Consider the following 20,349-nt stretch of genomic DNA (forward strand, 5'->3'; position numbering starts at 1 on the left):
CAGAGCCTGATGTGGAGCTTGAACCCACAAGCCATGAGATCATGACCTGAGCTGAAGTTGGATGCTCACCGGACTGAGCCACCCAGGTGTCCCAAGTCAAGTCTATTTTCATGAGGTAAATTACTTAAACCTTTATTCTTCTATTTTCTATTCTGCATTAAAATAATCATTTTATCCTCAGGTTATCTGCAGTGGTTCTACAAGTTGTTGTTTCAGCCCAGGAATCCTTAGCTCAAGTGCAATCTCATGCTAACGCCATTCTGCACAAGGAATGCAGGTGGGTCTGAAGCAGGGTGCAAGGTCCCACTGACTTGGGAGCTTGGCTCCCCCTGGAGGCAGCCCTGAGGAACACAGCTTGAAAAAACATCTGTTTAAAGGAGAACCGTTGGGGACTAATCCGCTTTTAGTTTTACTGAAACAAAACACTTAACAATTTTAAGAGGCTTTGAATCCTAATTCTTCCAAAAAAAACCAAAAGATTTCAGTTTAACAGAGTAGTGGAGCATGGTCCACCTGGAACGGAGGCAGGAAACTATGGTTCTAGTCCCAGGTTGGCTACCATCCAGATGTATGAATTTGGCAATTCTTCTTGGGCATTTACTCATAAAGACGCATGCGTGGGGATGTGGCAGCCGCTGGACAGACTGGTGTTTGGGACTGTTCTGCTGAGCTCTCCCAGGGGCTAGATACCCTTCTGGTCCTCACTTCTCCCTCAGTCCCTTCAAAGGGAGCAGCTGTTCACCTTTGTTTGGTAATCAGTTTTACATTACACTTTATGTACGATTTCATTGGAACAAAGAATAGAGCTCTATGGCTGAAGAATGAAGTATATAGTGAAACAATCACTGCACTAGATAAGCTTTACAGTCATTTTTAGCTTCAGCATTTGGATTTGGAGGGTTTTTGGTTTTTAAACCAAGACAGAAAATAAGCCTTTACCTGGAATGAATCATTTTTAACTGAGGATAAACCCAGGTAAGAAAACTTTTCTTGGTAAAGAACTCAAACCATCGTGGTTATTTCCAGAGTCTGCAGTGAGTTAACACCTTTAACTCTGGCACGGCACAGTACTAACGTTCAACTGGAATCTACTAGTTAAAGTAGGTTCCACACCCGACATGGGGCTCAAACTTAACAACCCCGAGAGATCGAGAGTTGCCTGCTCTACCAACTGAGCCAGCCAGGTGTCCCAGTGTAAATGACAGTTATTAACAATAGTACAAGAACTCAATCCAACGGATGGATTAAAAAAAAAAAAAACCTCATTTTATTTTTATTAGCTTTAAAAACAAAACTTGTTACAAGTAATCACAAGGATTCCAAAAAAATTACATTCTGCTTTTGTCACTTTGATAGGACAAGGAACGTTTACATGTCCTAAAAATACAGGATAGCCAAAGTTGACAAGTAACGAACTACTACGAATTACGGACTGTCACTTCAAGCACACTAAAATACGGAATACATGTATATAAATTACTGACCAGTTTTCGGAAGTACAATGAATATTCACTATAATTTATAGTACCAGAAAAGTAACGTGCCCATGAAGATAACACAAGATCACAAACATGTTCAGATAAAATGGCAATCCAACTCCTGGGTTCGATGAAGATACAGTTGGAGGACATGTGCGCTGGCAGCAGAAACGTGGATCCCTCCTGTCTGGGGCCCCCACCTCGGGGTGACAAGCCGTGGGAAGAGGAAAGCGCAGCCACAGGAGTAGCCACCTTTCTCTCTCCGCAGTCCCCAGTCTGGGGTAGGCAGCCTGGGCACTAAATAGGAAGCAATACAGGAAAGCGCGTATTATCTGCATAGAGATCTTCCGTTATGACAGAATGAACATTCAGTCGAAGCGGTGCAGGAAACTCCAAGGGTCTGCGGCCCATAATTGATTTTGCTTCAAAAGGAAACACAGTTTACGAGGGAGACCACGTGTCTAATGTAGTAAAAGGTCTTTACACTTCTGTTTAAATGGATGGAGACACTTGGACTCAGCTCAATGTTCGTTTTTCTTAAGCTTGGCTGGAAACTTCTATTTTGAACGTGACCGTTTTTATGATCTTTTTGGTCGGTAAAACCTAGCAGTTGTGGCAACTTCCTGTTGCTTTGTGGCTTGTGTATTTGGTAATAAAAACAACACTCTTCAAGGTATTGGCATTTCCCCGATTCATGGTTAAACACAACGATGGCGTTCCAATGAAAATGATCTGGCTGGCCCGGACCCCAAGGGGAGTTCATAAAGCAAACGCGTACTTGTCATATTGTCGAACAAGGTTCATAAACCTTTTTCTTCAAATGTATTTAATTTGTTAAAAAGTGAGCTTCTATTACAATGGACTTACCTTCCAGCTGGGAGGAATGCATCCCCTCACCTTTTGTTCCTTTATATTGTCACACGGATAAAGTAATTTGTTTCCTTTCATACAGGACAATGCAGATGCAGGTGGAAAACAGGAGCACAGTGGGGGGGGGGGGTGGGGGGGAAGGAAGGTTGACCACGTTCACCTGGGTGACAGGTATTAAAAGTACACATCTTCAGAGAAAAGGCAGATACCAGCAGACAGGGGACTCTGATGCACCAAAGAAAATCATACATTTTCCACTGCTTAATTATGTTTGAGATCTTCCCTTTTAAAAAGAAAGCTATGGTCTGTAAAAGAGTCTATCTCGAAACATGAAGCACAGGTCAGTCTTCAACCTTTTACAAGCACTGGGTAATGGTGTCATATTCCACTGCAAACTGCTTCCAAATCTGACGAGATGTCACGCTGCTTCCTGAGAGTCACATCTCAAGTATGGCCGTTTATATTTTAATCTCGTTACGACTAAAATCTAGGAGAGCCCACACAAAATGTCACCATAATTGCTGGCTACCAAAATGCCATTATTTAATGGGATTCCAATCCCAACAGCACGATGACAACAGAAACACAAACACGGAACATAACTTCACTCATGAAATTACTAAGTCACTACCTTCATCTGATGTTTCTTGTTCACTGTATCCCTTCAGGGGGAGATAGAATTCTTTTCCCTTTTTTTTGTCTGTCTGTTTTCTTATGACAGAGATTCACTGCTTCTGAGGGCCTCTAAAGAGGCCTCCGCAAGAAAAAAGTAGAAAAGGCCCAAACACGGGAGCCGGGAATCCAAGCTAGTCCCTGCGAGCTTTGAAACAAGTCGCATCACCTCAGTTTTCTCGTCTGTGTCACAGGAGGAGTAGAGTACGTCATTTTCCAAAGCCTCCTTCAGCACAGTGGCTCAGGTTCTGAGAGAATCTAGTCTTCACTTTCGATCACAACAGTTTTTGAGACGAAATCGCTGGGAGTGGGAAACAAAATGACCATTTTCTAAAAGAGCGACAGTGCTGTTCCTGTCCCATCTCCCGGCAGCTCTGATTCAAACACACCATGTTCTATCTGAACCATTTTGTTGAGCTTAAAAGTTCCTGGTAGCGTTTACTGGGCTCTCAGTTATGTGGACAGGTTTAGTGTATAAAGTCTCAAGACGCAGACAGTAAGAAGATCAGTCTGCTCTCCTGCTCTCTGCTCCCGAGGGCAAGGGAACTGTTCACACCCTTTCTGCCTCTTAGAACCTTCAACTAGTCGATCCTCACACCAGCACACTTCTTAAATGGGCTGATTTCTGGTTTTATCAGGTGGGTATGCTGCACGAACCTAGAACGGAAGAGCCATCGCACTGCAGGTTCTGTTGACTATTCTCATTAAGTGCTATGATTTTCTTATCCCTCACAGACTGTTTTTTTCCTAACACAAAGCATCATTTTCTTTCCTCACAATGCTCTAAGTAATTTGATTCCCGAGAAGAAGTTATGATTTCCAAAGGGCACATAGCTACTCTACTATCAGTTCAATCTAAGTAGTAACTCAACTTCAGAGAAGAAAAATGTAGCTAAACGTATTAAAAGGAACTTAAAAAAAGAACACGAGCCTCATCTCTTATAAGGTGGTTACATGAGCTGGATATAAAAATGGCCAAAAAAAGGACAGAGCCCATCATACTTGTTGAGAAACTGGTTAATTTCACAATAGTTAAAAGTTTATGGGCATTTAGGAGTTTTTCTTTTAGCATTCACCTTATGGAACTACATTAGAGGCAATGAAAATATTAATGTTTTCCATTCAGAAAAGTTTAATATATATGACGTATTTTATATTTAATATATATTTATTTTGATTTAAGTTTTTCAATGTATTCAATACTCTCAAAAAAATAAGAACAGAGAAAAAGAAAATATTCAGGTAATTTGCACTGCCTGACTTTAAAACCAGGTTATGTAAGTTAGGGATAGACTATTCTTTAATTGGAAGGAAGACCATGAAAGCCACGCCAAATAATAAAACATCATGGATTCTGATTACTTAGAAAATTATAGCTAATAAACATTACCTAAAAGGAAAAATTTTAATTCCCACCTGTTGAAAATACACACATTTCCTGACGGGGTCCAATCTGCAATGATTAGTGTAGCCAGGTAAGATTGAAAACTGGCAAAATGGGAAATTTAGAATGCAAAGCAAATGTATCAAGGGACTGTCAGTTAAACTGCCAAACAATTATCTGAATTTAATAAACTGCTTATGAGATCTCAAATTTCAACTGAATTTATACTGAAGCTTAGTAGCAGCGAACATCTATAAAGAGGAGAGTGTATCATCTTAGAGAATTTGAGGGCAAGTAAAATATAGAAAACTTTTTTTTTTTGGCAATACAGTTTAAGTCCTCAGAGATAAATCTCTCCATAATAAGAACCTCTAACCCACAAAAACATGCTACCAAAAATGTACGGACATCCTGGCATGAATTTGTGTTCTTCTCTCCATGTGGGCACAGCCTCCTTGGTTTATTGGTCCAAACTCCCATGTGCGGCCCCTCACACACATGCCAGGGGGCTCCAGACATCTGACACATGGAGGAAACAGCACAGTGAACAGAGCTCAGCAGAGCCACCTGACCAAAGCCAGGTTTTCTTAGTTATGAGACTTTTCTATAAAAGGATTACAAAGTCTGAACAGACCACAGAAAGTTAAAAAGATGCTTGCTTCTGCTTTAGGGGCTTCCACTATCCACTCCTGAAACACAAGTAAGAAACGATTCTGTTTTAGGGAAAAATGCCAAGTGTAAGCCAGAGTATAAAAGACCGCACCAGGAACAGAAGTCTGACTATCTGAATGATCTCAATTTCCCCCATCTTTCCCTAACTCAGCGGAAAAGAATACGTGTGTCTTTTCTTCCAAAGGAAACTGGAAAATGTTTAAATAGGCCATTAAACATTGGTCTTTGGAAAACCTTATCGGTACCTTTTCTAATTTAAAGTCAATGAAGGGGCACCTGGGTGGCTCAGTCGGTTGAGCGTCCGACTTTGGCTCAGGTCATGATCTCACGGTCCGTGAATTCGAGCCCCGCGTCGGGCTCTGCGCTGACAGCTCAGAGCCTGGAGCCTGCTTCGGATTCTGTGTCTCCCTCTCTCTCTGCCCCTCCCCACTCATGCTCTGTCTCTCTGTCAAAAATAAACATTAAGAAAAAAACTTTAAAGTCAATGAATGACACACACAATGTTTACCATTGAAAAACTCAACAGGTGGCTAAAGACAGTTGGGTATGCTACAGGCTAGCACATGGTCCCACATGGCAGATCGCATGAGCCACCTGAGGTCCTCGTCAGTCAAACTCTCTGGTGGTATGTCCTACTTCCAAAGTAGCAGTTCTTTCTCTGGGAGGGACGGTGCATTGGGAACAGTGGTCTGTGCGTCACCGTCCTCTTGAAGTTTAACAGTAACAGGGAAGAGACTAACACCCACACGGATTTGTACTATGTGATCCCCATAGTCAAAGTGAATTTGGCATTTCCTCCCCAAAGCTAAAGAAAAAACTACTTGAGAAAAATGATTCTCTATCAATTACTTTACATTTCAGATTTCTTTCCGTGCAAAAAATTTCACGTATATGGAGGAACAATTGACCTTTGATCAACAGAGTAGCTGGAAGCTATTATACCATTACAAAAGTACCCACAGCAGATTATTGAAATTGTAAGACTATTTTTAAATTCATAAAAATGGTACTGAGCTCGGTGACTACCGCTTTAGTTTTTTGGTACCCCATGCGAAATGGAATCAGGGAAGTTACCATTGCTGGAGGGAGCCAGAAATCAGCCAAATTTCCTAATTTGCTACCGCTTAAAAAATGGTCAAGAGTTGTGACGCGTTGGGGGCCAATCCTTTCATTTCGTGTGCTGTTCGGAAGATCTGTTAAAATTGCGACCAGGTAAAATCCGCCACGACTTGATAGGGCTATGTCTGCAGCACAGGCGTGGTGGCAAAACACACCGCGCCCCATTCACTCCCAGCCTCCCCCACACACAGGATCAGCGCCAATGACCGGCAACGCTGCAGAGGGGCACGGGGCTCCGGTGCTGAGCCCACAAGGGCACCTGCCTGGCACCACAACCAGCGGCCTCACAGCGCCCCATCGAAGGTCTGGGGCTCACCCAGTGCTGCGGCTGGAGGTTCGGGGCGCCTCGTCTGGGTAATTTTCTGTTTGGGGTTTTTTGTTTCTTCTGCCTCTTCAGTTTCACTGTCACAGACATGAACCACCACGCTGGGTGTCGACTCAGTTCCTGCATGGAGCTCGTATTTCTCTCCTGTGGAGGTAAACGGCAAGAACAGGTGTCTGTGTCTTAAAACTTCTTGTTCCACTCAGTTTTGGCACGAGAGATAGGATACTTGAAGGTTCTTAGACAGTTTTGCCCTTTTTTTTTTTTTTAATTTTTTTTTTAACGTTTATTTATTTTTGGGACAGAGAGAGACAGAGCATGAACGGGGGAGGGGCAGAGAGAGAGGGAGACACAGAACTGGAAGCAGGCTCCAGGCTCTGAGCCATCAGCCCAGAGCCCGACGCGGGGCTCGAACTCACGGACCGTGAGATCGTGACCCTGAGCTGAAGTCGGACGCTTAACCGACTGAGCCACCCAGGCACCCCCAGTTTTGCCCTTTTAAGAAATTAGCTGGTGAGGGGTACTGAGGTCTTGGTAGTTAAAATGGAAATGCTAATTACTGTTGTATGAACAGTATGAGTGAACTGCTTAACTTTAGGATGATTTTGGTTTTCTTGCAGGAGAGACTTGTAAGGTGCCAGGCAGCATCAGCAAGCCCTTTATTATTTTTTTTAATTTTTAAATGTTTATTTATGTTTTTTGAGAGAGAGAGAGAGCGAGCGAGCGAGCATGAGCAGGGGAGGGGCAGAGAGAGGGAGAGACAGAATCCGAAGCAAGCTCCAGGCTCTGAGCTGTCAGCACGGAGCCTGACGTGGGGCTCAAACTCCTAAGCTGTGAGATCATGACCTGAGTTGAAGTCGGACACTTAACCCACCGAGCCACCCAGATGCCCCAAGCAAGCCCTTTATTATAGGACCTCATACATCTAAGATATAGCCTATAATGTCTAAAAACAACAGTAAGCCACCTCCCTAAAAAGCCTGTTTCCCTCTATAAGAGGCATAATATTATTGTAGGTGGACAACCAGCAATGGCATTGATTTCTTATATTATTTTAAAGAGATGAGAGAAATCAAAGAAAAAGAAATGAAAATAAGTAGAAGAATTTAGAAGGAATGGTTTGGTATTGCCACCAATTCCTTGAAGTAAGTCTTCAGTGTAGACAAGGTAACCAACATTCACTAACGGCCTGTTATTACTAGTAGAATCTGCAGCAGTTAAAACTGTGGTTACATTTATTGAGTATTATGTATATAACATTTAATCCTTATACTGAGTCCACACTGAATGGGAGCTATTACGACCACTACTTTAGATGAGAAAACAGGTTCAGAAATTGGAGCTAAGTAACTTGCTGAAGATCACAGTTCGCAGGGCAACCGGCATGTGACTTTTGGTCTCGGGGTTGTGAGTTCAAGCTTCACATTGGGTGTAGAGATTATTTAAAAAATAAAATCTTAAAGGGGCAGCTGGGTGGCTCAGTCGGTTAAGCGTCTGCCTTTGGCTCAGGTCATGATCTCACAGTTCCTGAGTTCAAGCTCCATATCTGGCTCTCTGCTGTCAGCACAGAGCCCACTTCAGATCTTCTGTCCCCCTCTCTCCCTCTCAAAAATCAACAAACATTTTTTTAAAATCTTAAAAAAAAAATCACAAAGTTAGCAAACACTAGAGTTTGAACCCGGGTTTATTTGACTTTATCCTCCACTCTGATCGTGTTGCTACCAGTTGGCTAGAACACAAATCGCTGAATATGGCCTTTAACACAAAAGTTTCTCAGGTTTTTCATGCCTGCGGGGCTCAGTTAGTTGAGCATCAGACTCTTGATTTTGGCTCAGGTCATGATCCCAGGGTCATGGGATCCAGACCCACATCGGGCTCTGGGCTGAGTGTGGAACCTGCCTGAGATATTCCCTCTCTCTCTCCCTTCCCACCCCTCTGCTCCTCCCCCTCTGCTCTCTCTCAAAAACAAAAAAGTTTCTTGGGGGGGGAAAAAAAAAAAGGAAAGATGAAAGTTTGTTACCTGGTCCCAGTTTGGAAACTGCACAGAGTAAGTCATAATTTATAACAGGTGTCGCGTCTTCCCCCTGCTTCCACCCCACCGGAGGCGACGCGGGAGGGGAGATGAGGAACTGTTTGACTGGCTGGGGTGGCAGTAAATACGACTTGTCCCGTGTTTCACTGGACATCTGTACCTGTGGGGAAGGACGGAGGTTCTCAAGACCAGGTTGCCATGGGGCTGTTTCTTCCTTTTCCTCTTCAGGCTGTGACACCTCTTCGCAGACCACGAAAGCCAAGCCCCCCTCCACAGCCCGCACCCCCCAGAGGCGGCCGGTCCGTTTAGTTTACCCCGGGGCACACACGGTGCACAGCACAGAGCCCACGCACACCGGGTGTTCGACAGCTGCCTGGAAGAAGCAACTGACAAACAGATGAAGGAACAATGAATGGTAGGAGACCTACATGCCGATTGTAGAAGAGATTAGGTCACATCGGCTGCGTCTCAAGCAGCTCCACTGAAATATCCTGACAACTGTCATCTAGGTTTTCTGCTTTTTTAAAGTTTATTTATTATTATTATTTTTTTTTTTAAAGTTTATTTATTATTTTTGAGAGAGAGAGAGAGAGAGAGCAGGAGGGGGGTAGAGAGGAAGAGAGAGAGAATCCCAAGCAGGCTCTACATTGTCAGCGTGGCACCTGAAGCGGGACTCAAACTCATGAACCCAGAGATAATGACCTGGACTGAAATCAAGACTCGGACGCTTAACCGACTGAGCCACTCAGGTACTTCCCCCTCCCCTTTTTTTTTTAATTTGAAAGTTAAGACCAAGGGGGAAAAGCATCAGTTGAAAGTAAAACAGCCCACTTAATACATGAATAGAGGTCAAAAGCCTTTATGTCATCAATTCTTCTGAGGAGAAATTAGTTTCAGAGAATTCCACCAATAGGGATTAGAACAGTAAGCACTTCCGGTTCTTGGTAACCCACAGGCTCCCAGAAACAGCCTTTTTTGCACGGTCCTCGCTACCCCCCTGGTTATCCCTAGGCTGGCAGCCATTTTCAGTGAGGGGGTCTCGTATGAATCACACAACATAGAAACGGTTTCAGAGACGATTTTCTCAATTCTCCCAAGGATGTCACATCACAAGTGCACGGGAGAAAAGTTAATTCACTGATCTTAAGGTGTCAGGGCTTCACCAGTTGAGAAATGGTGCCCAGAAAAATGAATTCCTTTGACTATCAGTATAAGCAAAACAGAGTTAGGAGGGAAAATATGCTTAATAAATATTTTTATATCTGTAAAATAAAGGAAAAATACTTTTACATTACTTGCTGCTTGGGATTCAAAGACCTCTGATGCAATAAGCAAGAAAATGGAGAACTGACGGTACTTTGGGAGGAAAGGAGGTTGAGAGAACAGTGCCCTCCCTGTCCACCTGTACCTGTGCAAAATACAGCTTCAGCTTCTTCCCGTTGAAGTCTGTTTCGTTGAGTTCTATTCGCGCTCTTGCTGCTGCTTCTGGTTTGCTGAAATTTATTCTGACTCTTCTAAAGCTTTTGAACAACTGAAATGTCACTTGGTCATCGTAGACAGTGAAAAGTGCTTCAAATCTCTCCTAAAAATCGGGGAGCAGCAGGGCAGGGGAAATGGGGAGGGGGGAGAAGAAGGAAAACCTTTAGCAAAAGGAAATTTAATTAAACGTAAGTAATGGGATGGAACTCATGATTTACCGTTTTTCCAAAAACGTGTACTTTTATTGCAGGTGTACATAGGTATCCCATTGTCATGGGCTAAATTCGGTAATTTGCACCTATTTTAAAAGTAATTAACTTTATGAAATATTGTATAGGTTCGAATTATAAAATAAACAAATGTCAAGTATAAACAAAGATCTAAATACACGCAATCACAGAACAAGAACACTGTACTGGTTTGAAGTCCCCACTGAGCCAGACTGGCTTTTTCCAGCTCATCTGTTTCCTCCTTCAAAGTAACCATTTCTGGGTTTTGTGCTTATTATTCCCTGCTTTTCTTGATAGTTTTACATTTATTTATGTCCTGAAAGACATAACCACATTGCATGTACGCTTCTGTGACTTTTTGTGAGCTTTTTCCCTTACATTCTGCTCCTAAGAGTCTTCCTTGTAGCTTTAAGTCGTTTTTTTTTTCCTGCTGCTACGGAGTATTCCACCCAAGAGCCACACGGTGATTTATCCAATGCTGATGGAATCTGGACTGCCCCATATTGTCTGCTACAGTGGTGCCATGAACATTCTTGCACACATCTCTTGGTACCTAAATGCAGGAGTTTCCCTGGCGGACCCACCTATAAGTGGAATTCGTGGGCCTTACACTTGGCCCATCTTTAACTTCAGCAGATACCGCCAAATAGTTTCCCAAAGTGTTTGTACCAGTTTACTAAGAGCAGACATGTGCTATGGTTATGTCTTTGTCAACACATCTTTGCAGGCATCTTTGCTTAATACGGGCTTTTTATTAATGGGAGGTGGGGGCTTGCAAATGGGCTCTGATGTTGGCTATCATTCACATTTCTCTGAAGATTGTGGTTGAGCCTCTTTTCCTGTTTATTGGTTATTTGGGACTCCTGTTAATGTCGCATGCCTGTTTATATCTTTTGCCCATTTTTCTCCTGGGTTGTCTTTTTTTATTGAGTCATGGAAATTCCACAGAAATACTAATTCTTTGTCAATTAAATGGGCCATAAATGTTTTTCCCAGCTCTTTTTAGTGTGTGTGTGTGTGTGTGTGTGTGTGTGTGTGTGTGTGAGAAACAGAAGTTTTAGATCTGCACATTACTGAATTTATCAGTTTCTTCCTTCTGTGCTTTCTGTGTCTTAAGAAATCCTTCTAGGGGCGCCTAGGTGGCTCAGTCAGTTGAGTGTCCAGCTTTTGACTTCAGCTCAGGTCATGATCTCAGTTCGTGGGTTTGAGCCCTACATCAGGCTCTGTGCTACAAGCACAGAACCTGCTTGGAATTCTCTCTCCCTCTCTCTCTTTGCCCCTCCCCTGCTTATGCTCTCCCTCTCTCTCAAAAGAAAGAAAGAAAGAAAGAAAGAAAGAAAGAAAGAAAGAAAGAAAGAAAGAAAGAAAGAAAGAAAGAAAGAGAAATCCTTCTATATTCAGATTGATGTTCTCCTAGATCATTTCTCAAAGTATTATGGTTTTACCTTTGAAATTTAAGTCTTTTCTCAGCACAAATGACTTTTATGTATGAGGTGCCCCACCCCACCAGCAATGACTATCATTTTTCTATCACTCTAGATTAGATTGTATTTTCTAGAGTTTTATATAAATGTACTTTTTTAGGGGAAGGGTACTTCCCAGTTGTACCTGGAATGGCAGAGTTCCCTGAGATCTAGCGTCAGGGGAACATTTTATATAAATGTACCTTTTAAGTTTATTGGGGGGGGGGGGCAGGCAGTGGGGGAAGGGCAGAGAGCGAGGAGGACAGAAGATCCCAAGCAGGCTCTGCTGACAGCAGAGAGCCCAACCTGGGGCTTGAACTCATGAACTATGAGATCACAACCTGAGGCAAAGTCGGAAGCTCAATCGACTGAGCCACCCAGGCGCCCCTGTGAATGTACCTTTTTGATGTCATTAGCTTTTAATTGGACGAATTAGTCCACTGTTGTGATTACTGTTATTTTTGGATGTCCTCCATCTTATTTTATCTACTTTCCTCAGATTTTCTATGTTCATATTCTCTCCTCTTTGGCTTTCTTTTCAATTTTTTTTTTCATTTTCTATTTACCCCCCTGGATAGAATTTCTATGAATGATGCTAGTAATGTGCATTTAGCATCTTCTTTAAAGACACATAATATCCTACAGCCATAGTCCCTCTTTTACAAAAGCAAAACAACAAAATCTTGTTCTCAAGGTTCATTTGGGAATATGTAATTCTACAAAATTAGCATTGTTTGGTAAAAAAAATAACTATATATATATATATCTATCCTAAACATCTGAGACGAAATAGAGCAATAAAGAGCGAGTTATTCTATAAGGCTGAGAAAAAAAAAATGGTTCTACTCCCATTTGTTAATAAATGGCAATAATGAAAAAAACCCAACTTCAATTACTGGGACAGCAACATTAACTTTACTTTTATGCAATTTAATAAGTGAAATGTAACAAAACAGACCTAAGAAAATTCTCAATACTTTAAGAAATATTCCTTAGGCTTGCCAAAGATAACATAATAAAGGAACCTGAAAAATACCTTTGTTTTTGGTTTATGTGCAGAACCTTCAATTAGTTGTTGATACTGAATTAAAAATCATTTGTTAACTTCTCTCAGTTTGAATATTTTCCTACCACTTTGCAATATTTTCCCAATGTGAAAATGTGAAATGATTTGTGATCAAATATTTATTCTTCTAATGTTCAAATATCCCTTGTGATTTAGAAAACATAATTTACTTAAAAATTACATTATTTTTGCTCATTCATCTAAAAAATACAGATATTAAGGGGCACCTGGGTGGCTCAGTTGGTTGAGCATCTGACTTCGGCTCAGGTCATGATCTCACAGTTTGTGAGCTTGAGCCCCCAGTCAGGCTCTGTGCTGACAGCTCAGAGCCTGGAGCCTGCTCCGGATTCTGTGTGTGTGTGTGTGTGTGTGTGTGTGTGTGTGTGTGTGTGTGTCTCTCTCTGCACCTCTTTCTCTCTCTCAAAAATAAATAAACTTAAAAAAAATTAAAGGGGTGCCTGGGTGGCTCAATTGGTTAAGTGACCCACTCTGGGTTTTGGCTCAGGTCATGATCTCGCGGTTTCATGGGTTCAAGCCCTACATCGGGCTCTGCGCTGGCAGTGCAGAGCCTGCTTGGGATTCTCTGTTCCCCCCCTCTATCCCTTCCCCACTTGCAATGTCTCTCTTTCAAAATAAATAAACTTTAAAAACCTACATATATTAAGCAACCAATTGTATGTCAGACCTTACACTGAGTGCTAGATTTCCAATGTACCACAGGCTGCTCCAAAGGGAGGTGAACTTTAAGACTGACTCTATTCTTATTTACTATATTATTCCTACATATTAAAGTAATATGGGCAACTAAATTATTAGAGATATAGTTAGGATTTTTAAACAGCACATCGGTCTTAAAAATAAATATGAACATGCAAGTATATGAAATACTAATAATTATAAACACTTCCAGGCATGTTTGATAGTTTCCTCAGTATCCATTTTATTTATTTATTTTTAATGTTTTTATTTATTTTTGAGACAGAGAGACAGAGCACGAACAGGGGAGGGGCAGAGAGAGAGGGAGACACAGAATCTGAAGCAGGCTCCAGGCTCTGAGCTGTCAGCACAGAGCCCGACGCGGGGCTCGAACTCACACACTGTGAGGTCATGACCTGAGCTGAAGTCGGATGCCCAACTGACTGAGCGCCCCCCTCAGCATCCATTTTAAAGATGGTTGGCTTTGTCACTTTTTTAAAAAATTAGAATTGAGATTTTGTGAAATTACATTCTATTTAATTCTTGGCAGATGCTCACATTTTGAATTCTAAGCAAGTATTAAAATTCCCACGTGAGACAGTTAAGAAATATCAACACTGAAGGCAGTGGAAATGAAAAGCAAGGAAGAATTAAGCATGATTTATAAAATATTAGTATTTTGTAATTCTATACATTGAACAGTTTCCCTTGCCAAGGGTAAGAGGACCATATATTTATTCCTAATTCCCACAACAATGAATTTTTTGTAGTTATAGTAACACTATCTTGCAAACAAAACAGCTACTCCCTGATCACATCCTCCTGTTTCCTTTCAAAACATTTTTTCACTCCAGAAACATACTGTAACTAATATAACAGGAAGGTAGCAGTGGGTTCTATGGATCTCTCCTATTTTCAAAGATCTGCGAATGGATTCAGAATTATACAAAAACAAAGCCAAGCAAGAGCTGATCAGTATGCTTTTTCTAAGTTTTGTTAGTTCTTTCTCTTTCCCTCTCATTTTCATGAAGAATACAGTTTGAGAAATGTGTGATTTCCGGGCACCTGGGTGGCTCAGCCAGTTGGGCGTCTGACTTAGGTTCAGGTCACGATCTTGCGGTTTACGGGTTTGAGTCCCACCTCTGCGCTGACAGCTCAGAGCCTGGAGCCTACTTCAGATTCTGTTTCTCTCTCTCTCTCTCTCTCTCTCTCTCTCTCTCTCTCTCTCTGTGCCCTTCTCCCACTTGTCCTCTCTCTCTCAAAAATAAACATCTAAAAAATTAAAAAAAAAACAAACAAAAAACGTGTGATCTCCAGCTATGAGGTGCGGTAGGGAACACAAAAAAGGAGGCAAAACTATTACTGTTTCCTTTTGAGGAACAACGTGAGAGCCCTTGGCTGGTAGCTCCGCCCTTGGCTGGTAGCTCCGCCCTTGGCTGGTAGCTCCGCCCTTGGCTGGTAGCTCCGCCCTTGTGTGAATCCACAGGTACCAATAGGCAGATTCCTGACAACCTAGCATTAGCACAAAAGGGGTTTCGAAGACTGCAGACAGGAGGTCGGAATTAGCACGGCCTAAAAATAACTTGTGACAAGTAGAATTTATTCAGAAACAAAATTATTACTTTTCTCCTTAGAATTGTTTTAGAAATAATTCACTTTTGAATTCACTTCTGAATTCTCAAATAAAATTAACACCATCCTGTTAAAGGGTGGTCTTGCACATTTACTTCTGATAAGCAAATGAAGATCCCATAAAACCCAAATCGCCATTGACCATTCTATTTTTCCAGTGGTCTCTTCGTGTCCCCTCGGGCAGTACCACATCTGTAGGAGTAACACAAATAATTGTGCCTAAAAATCGATCCCCGAGGCTTTTCCTGCTATAACAGTTTTCCACAAAATACAGACGCTGCCTTCATACACTGAAATCACTGGCGCAATGAGTCAGCAGTAAAAATGGCCACAAACAGGGGCGCGTGGGTGGCTCAGTCGGTGAAGCGTCTGACCTCGCTCAGGTCATGATCTCACAGTTGATGAGTTCGAGCCCCGTGTTGGGCTCTGTGCTGACAGCTCAAAGCCTGGAGCCTGCTTCGGATTCTGTGTCTACCTCTCTCCCCTGCTCATGCTGTCTCAAAAATAAACAAAACATTAAAAAAAATTCTTTTAATGGCTACAAATACTTTGCACCTAAAATATGTGAGGACAACATGTAACCGACAGCTTTCTTGGGAACTCAAGAAGAGTACTTTGCAGCTGGGCAGGAGCCACACAAAACCCATTAAGAGAGAAGAGCAGAAAAGGTCTTGTGCGAAGCTAGGTTTCAGGGAGTGACAGATGAGGGTGGCAGCTAAGCGTGTATTTCTTGACCTTTTACCGGAAATACCACTGCCCCGTCCCCTGTTCCCCATCCCAAAGCAGAGAATGTGGGGTTCATCAATTTCACTGAGAAATACATTGTGAAAATGATTTTGCCGGACCCCTTTGCCTTGGACTAAAAGAACCCGAGGACCCCACCACTTCTGTACGAAGGAGAAGGAACAATTTCACTGTTGAGCAGAAGCGATGCTCAATCCATCCAGCTGTGGAATTATCTTTGGAGTCCTACGGCCGGAAATTTCTCATGTTCTATGTCTGTCTGTAAATCCGAGATAGCAAATCCTGTCTCTCCAGCAGGTTCATGGATGTCAGAGGTAAGGCCTCTGTGTCCACCCAGGGAAAGGCAAGTGCCTTTGGTGCTCGTCAGTATCACTGCTGACTCAAACAGGCAGAGGGATGGAATTCACGGACCAGGAAAAAACCAGCATGCATGCTCCTGGGTATGGTGAATTTAAAACTTTGATAATCTGAGCACTTGTAATCCTTCTGGGCCCTAAATTCAGAAGTGCTAGAGGGGAGCAGAACACACAGAAAACTTAAAAACCTTCTGTAACTTTTGGCCTATGGCATGCATGTTGCCTTCAACACCTTTCCAGCTCAGAAAGAGGCATGAAACTGAATTAAAATTCAAGAAGATACGGGATACTATCTGTTCAGTATTGGTTTTTAGGTTTCAATGGTTCATACTAAGTTTACAAATACATCCGCTGCCTTTATTGGAACGTAAGTTCTTAGGCGGCTATGATTCCCGCCCAAATCCATAATATCTCCTATACCATGTACACGAAAAGTAGTCAGACCAATGATAAATCATTTTTGATGGTAACAAACTGCAAACTGGTAATAGGGTCGGGATGGAAATATCCTTGATGAGAGTGTCCATCACATGGGTAAATACTGCCAAAACTCACCAAATCGCACACTTAAGACCTCTACGTTTTACTGTAGGCAAGTCTTGCCAAATCAACAAAAAAGAGAAAAAAGGAAGAGGGAAAACAAGAGGAGGGATGGGATGAGGTGGTGACTGTGGCCAGCTGTGGAGGTGGACCTGAGCCCTCACCACTGCTGAGCACAGCCTGTCGGGCCCAGAGCCTCGCACATGGGTGGCGGCCTTCTGCCCAGCCGGGAGCACAGCAAGGCTACTATTTCACGTGGGGACAACACACCCTGAGTCGTCACTAGTAAGTGCGGTTATAAAAGCTTCTCCTTTTGTCTTCCCCGGCTCGTTGAAAAAGATGTGTGACTGTGCCTTTACAGAAGATGTGTGCCCAATGCAGAGGCCATTTTTCAGCAGTTTGGTGGCCAATCACCACCCTGAAAACACCTAGAAAACGGTTCGCCAGTGAAGGAGGGGAATGAGATCCACAACCACACCACCACAGCCAACTGGAACACGAACAGTTAAACTGATGAGTGGCAGTCAGGGCCTCTACCAGGAGGTGTGACCCAGCCACGCTCTCGTTCACTCAGTTTTGGAGTTCCAGAAGTGCTGCACTCAATCAGTGCTACTCACATGGTACCTGTAGCCCATCAGGAAACAAAAGCACTTTTTATTTGGCTTTTCTGGGGAATGTTTATCGGAAAGGCGCAATCTTTGAAGCCCTCACTGTGAGAACTTCCAGCGAGATCCCAGCTCCTGACAGTCCCTGGGCAGCAGCAAGGGCCTTTTCTTTTCAGCCTGAAGCCTGGTTGTTTACTGAAAAGAGCAGAGGAGACAGAGGAGCAGACTGTGAGGCCTCCCGGAGGAAAAGGGCAGATGCAACCAACTTGGGGAGCGAGCAGACACAAGGAGAAAAGCAGAGAATGCTGTCTTGCTCAGCCTGTCTTCTCCTACCCTGACCATTACTGTGCTGCTGGTGGGCATCTTGAAGAGGCAGTCAGGTTACAGGTGGGCATTACCCAACGTGAGGACTCAAGGTGGCCCGTGGTTTGTAAGCTCATCCAGGCCCTTGGGCTCAAACACAGTTTTTGATCCGACACTAGAGGTGAGAAAGACCACAAAAGTGAGTTCTTTCCCTGAAAACAGTGTGAACTTCCTCAGGCACAAGGGAAACAGCGTCAGTCACCCAGACTGCCGTTCCAAGGCTTCAGCTGGCAAGGTCAGTATCGTATATTCACGCACAAGGAAATCCATGATTCTGCCCTCCGGGGTGTCCAGCTGAATCTCTACTTCCTCTTTTCTCTTCTCCCCATTGATGAAGTAGGAAAGATGAGGGAAGCCCAGGTTCAGCCTGAACTTCATATCTCGTCTCAGGCTTCTATCGAAGTCAACGCTGTGGTCTCTTTCCTATGACTTTGGTGATGGAGCACTAGCTCTGATGAACATACCAAACCCTCCTCTATATCCATTCCTGAGGAACAGAAGCTCTCTGCTCACTGGCCTTTATCATGGATAAAATATTCCTTCTTCATCCAGTTAACAGAGACTGGTCACTTCTCCAAACACGAGACCACAAAAGGAAGACCTCAGGAGGAATCCCTAACCTGGAGGGACAACTTCAGGAAGGTGTGATGGCTTCTACCAGGCATTTATCTCCTCAAGTAACAGAGCTCTAGAGCTAGACTGTCCGGATTTGACAGGCAGTTTGCTTACCTTTGCTGTGCCTACTTTCCTTACCTGTTAATTGAGGATAATAAAAGTACTCACTTCATTGGGGTATTATGGAGGACAGAGTGAATACTTAAAGCTCTTAGAACAGGAATAGTTCTCTAACAAGTACTCTAACAAGAATAGAGTACTGTTACTGTTATTAACACAAATAGGGTAGGGCTTTTTGACAATATTCCACTTGCTATTCTGTGGTCGCAAAAAAACAGCTGCTCTTCTGTACGAGGCGGATTCCCCAAGAAGGAGGTGAACGCACAAGCAGTGACACAGTATGAACTCGATGGCAGGTACCGTGGAGGCTGCCAATGGAAAATTAGAATCTGCCCTTCCTAACAGTCCGTTAGGAACCGTTCAGATGCGTCACATTGCTGGAGCAGCCACCTGGAGACATGCCCTCCCCAGAGACCTGGGTGTTCTGGGCAACAGTGTACCACTCATTGATGACATCAGTGCCCTGTCTTCTCAGGATCTTCAGAACTTGACCTATGCCCCCTGACCCTTCGAAGCAGAGAAAGTGCTTCTCTGTTAGGACACTGAGGAACTTGTATTACTCTGCTATGAACCTGGGACTTGAATTGAGGGAGAAGATAGCAGGGATTTTTTTTTTTTTTTTTTTTTTTTGTAGTTATAGCAGAATTCTCCACGTTGAGAAAATACATTGTTTTCACTTCAGTGGCTTTTAATCTTATTTTTTGTTTTGTTTGCTATTTCTTATAATTTAAGTGTTTGGTGGGGCGCCCAGGTGGCTCAGTCAGTTAAGTGTCTGACTCTTGATCTTGAGTCAGGTCATGATCTCTCGGTTCATGAGATCGAGCCCTGCGTGGGGCTCTGAGCTGATGGTGCGGAGCCTGCTTGGGATTCTGTCTCCCGCTCTCTCTCTCTGCCCCTCCCCTGCTCATGCTCTCTCTCTCTCTCAAAAATAAATAAACTTAAAAAAAATTAACTCTTTGGTGATGGCCTTGAAAATGCTTTGCAGGGTAGCTGGGTGGTTCAGTCAGTTAAGTGTCCAACTTTGGCCCAGTTCGTGATCTTGTGGTTCACAATTTCGAGCCCTGAGATGGGCTCTGTGCTGACAGCTTAGAGCCTGGAGCCTGCTTCAGATTCTGTGTCTCCCTCTCTCTCTCTCTCTGCCCCTCCCCTGCTCATGCTCTGTCTCCCAAAAATGAATAAATGTTAAAAAAATTTTAAAAGAAAAAAGAAAATGCTTTGCTATGTATTCATGGTGCCTGGCTAGACCAGGGGAATGAAAAACCACTTCAAACAAACAGAAATGGATATGATGTTATTAAAGTATAAAAGGAAAATGTGAAGCAGAAAGACATGATTCTTTTTAATCAAGGTCAGTTATGCACAAAGATCAAGAATGTTCTATCCTCAAGCTTGCCCATGTGCCCGGTGGTTGGCAGTGACTTCGGGATCTATTTCTGTGGACTCCATCTAGGGGTGTGTGTGTGTGTGTGTGTGTGTGTGTGTGTGTGTGTGTGTGTGTGTGTCTGTCTGTTGAAATCTTCCTCACTGTTCATCCACACTCACTCATTCAGTAAGGCCAGTCCTACCCTAGGTGCTGAGGCTACAAGGACCACATACTGATTGTGTGATTTATTCCAGGATACAAGCTTGTTTTCTCGTGGTGTTTTCTTCAAGGACATTAGAGGGTGAAGGTAATTTTTAAGGCTAGAGACCCATCTTTCCAAAGACATGTGAGCTTGAAAGAATGTCACAAACAACAGTGGGAAGAAACATGTATTATTTGTCCTTTAAAAAGAGAAATGTAGCTTTCTTCCTGAACATTTAGACAAGAAGCTTTTAGGCAAAGCCAAGTATAGTTGGTGTGTCCATGCTGATGGGACAGCCACAGTAGCCCTGAGCAGGGTGTCAGAGT

General features: G+C 43.0%; 1 protein-coding gene across 5 annotated transcripts in view; it reads right to left on the reverse strand.

The window, feature by feature from the left end:
- Nucleotides 1–1,260: 1,260 nt before the first annotated feature.
- The window catches only part of RCAN3 (RCAN family member 3), a 39,753-nt gene continuing 20,664 nt past the window's right edge, over nt 1,261–20,349 (reverse strand). For 3 of the 5 annotated variants that reach the window (XM_053898802.1, XM_053898801.1, XM_053898799.1), the window contains 3 exons: nt 9,952–10,131; nt 8,538–8,703; nt 1,261–6,664 (listed from right to left, as the gene is read on the reverse strand). In XM_053898802.1, coding sequence (XP_053754777.1) covers nt 6,480–6,664; nt 8,538–8,703 — 351 coding nt within the window. In that variant the 5' untranslated portion in view covers nt 9,952–10,131 and the 3' untranslated portion in view covers nt 1,261–6,479. Of the gene's footprint in view, nt 6,665–8,537; nt 8,710–8,977; nt 9,065–9,951; nt 10,132–20,349 lie in introns of those variants that run through there. The other 2 variants (XM_053898800.1, XM_019461823.2) reach the window with 2 other exon arrangements.

This window comes from Panthera pardus, unplaced genomic scaffold (assembly GCF_024362965.1).
Source record: "Panthera pardus isolate Hobbes unplaced genomic scaffold, ASM2436296v1 HiC_scaffold_11, whole genome shotgun sequence".
In the NCBI taxonomy this organism is placed as follows: Eukaryota; Metazoa; Chordata; class Mammalia; order Carnivora; family Felidae; genus Panthera; species Panthera pardus.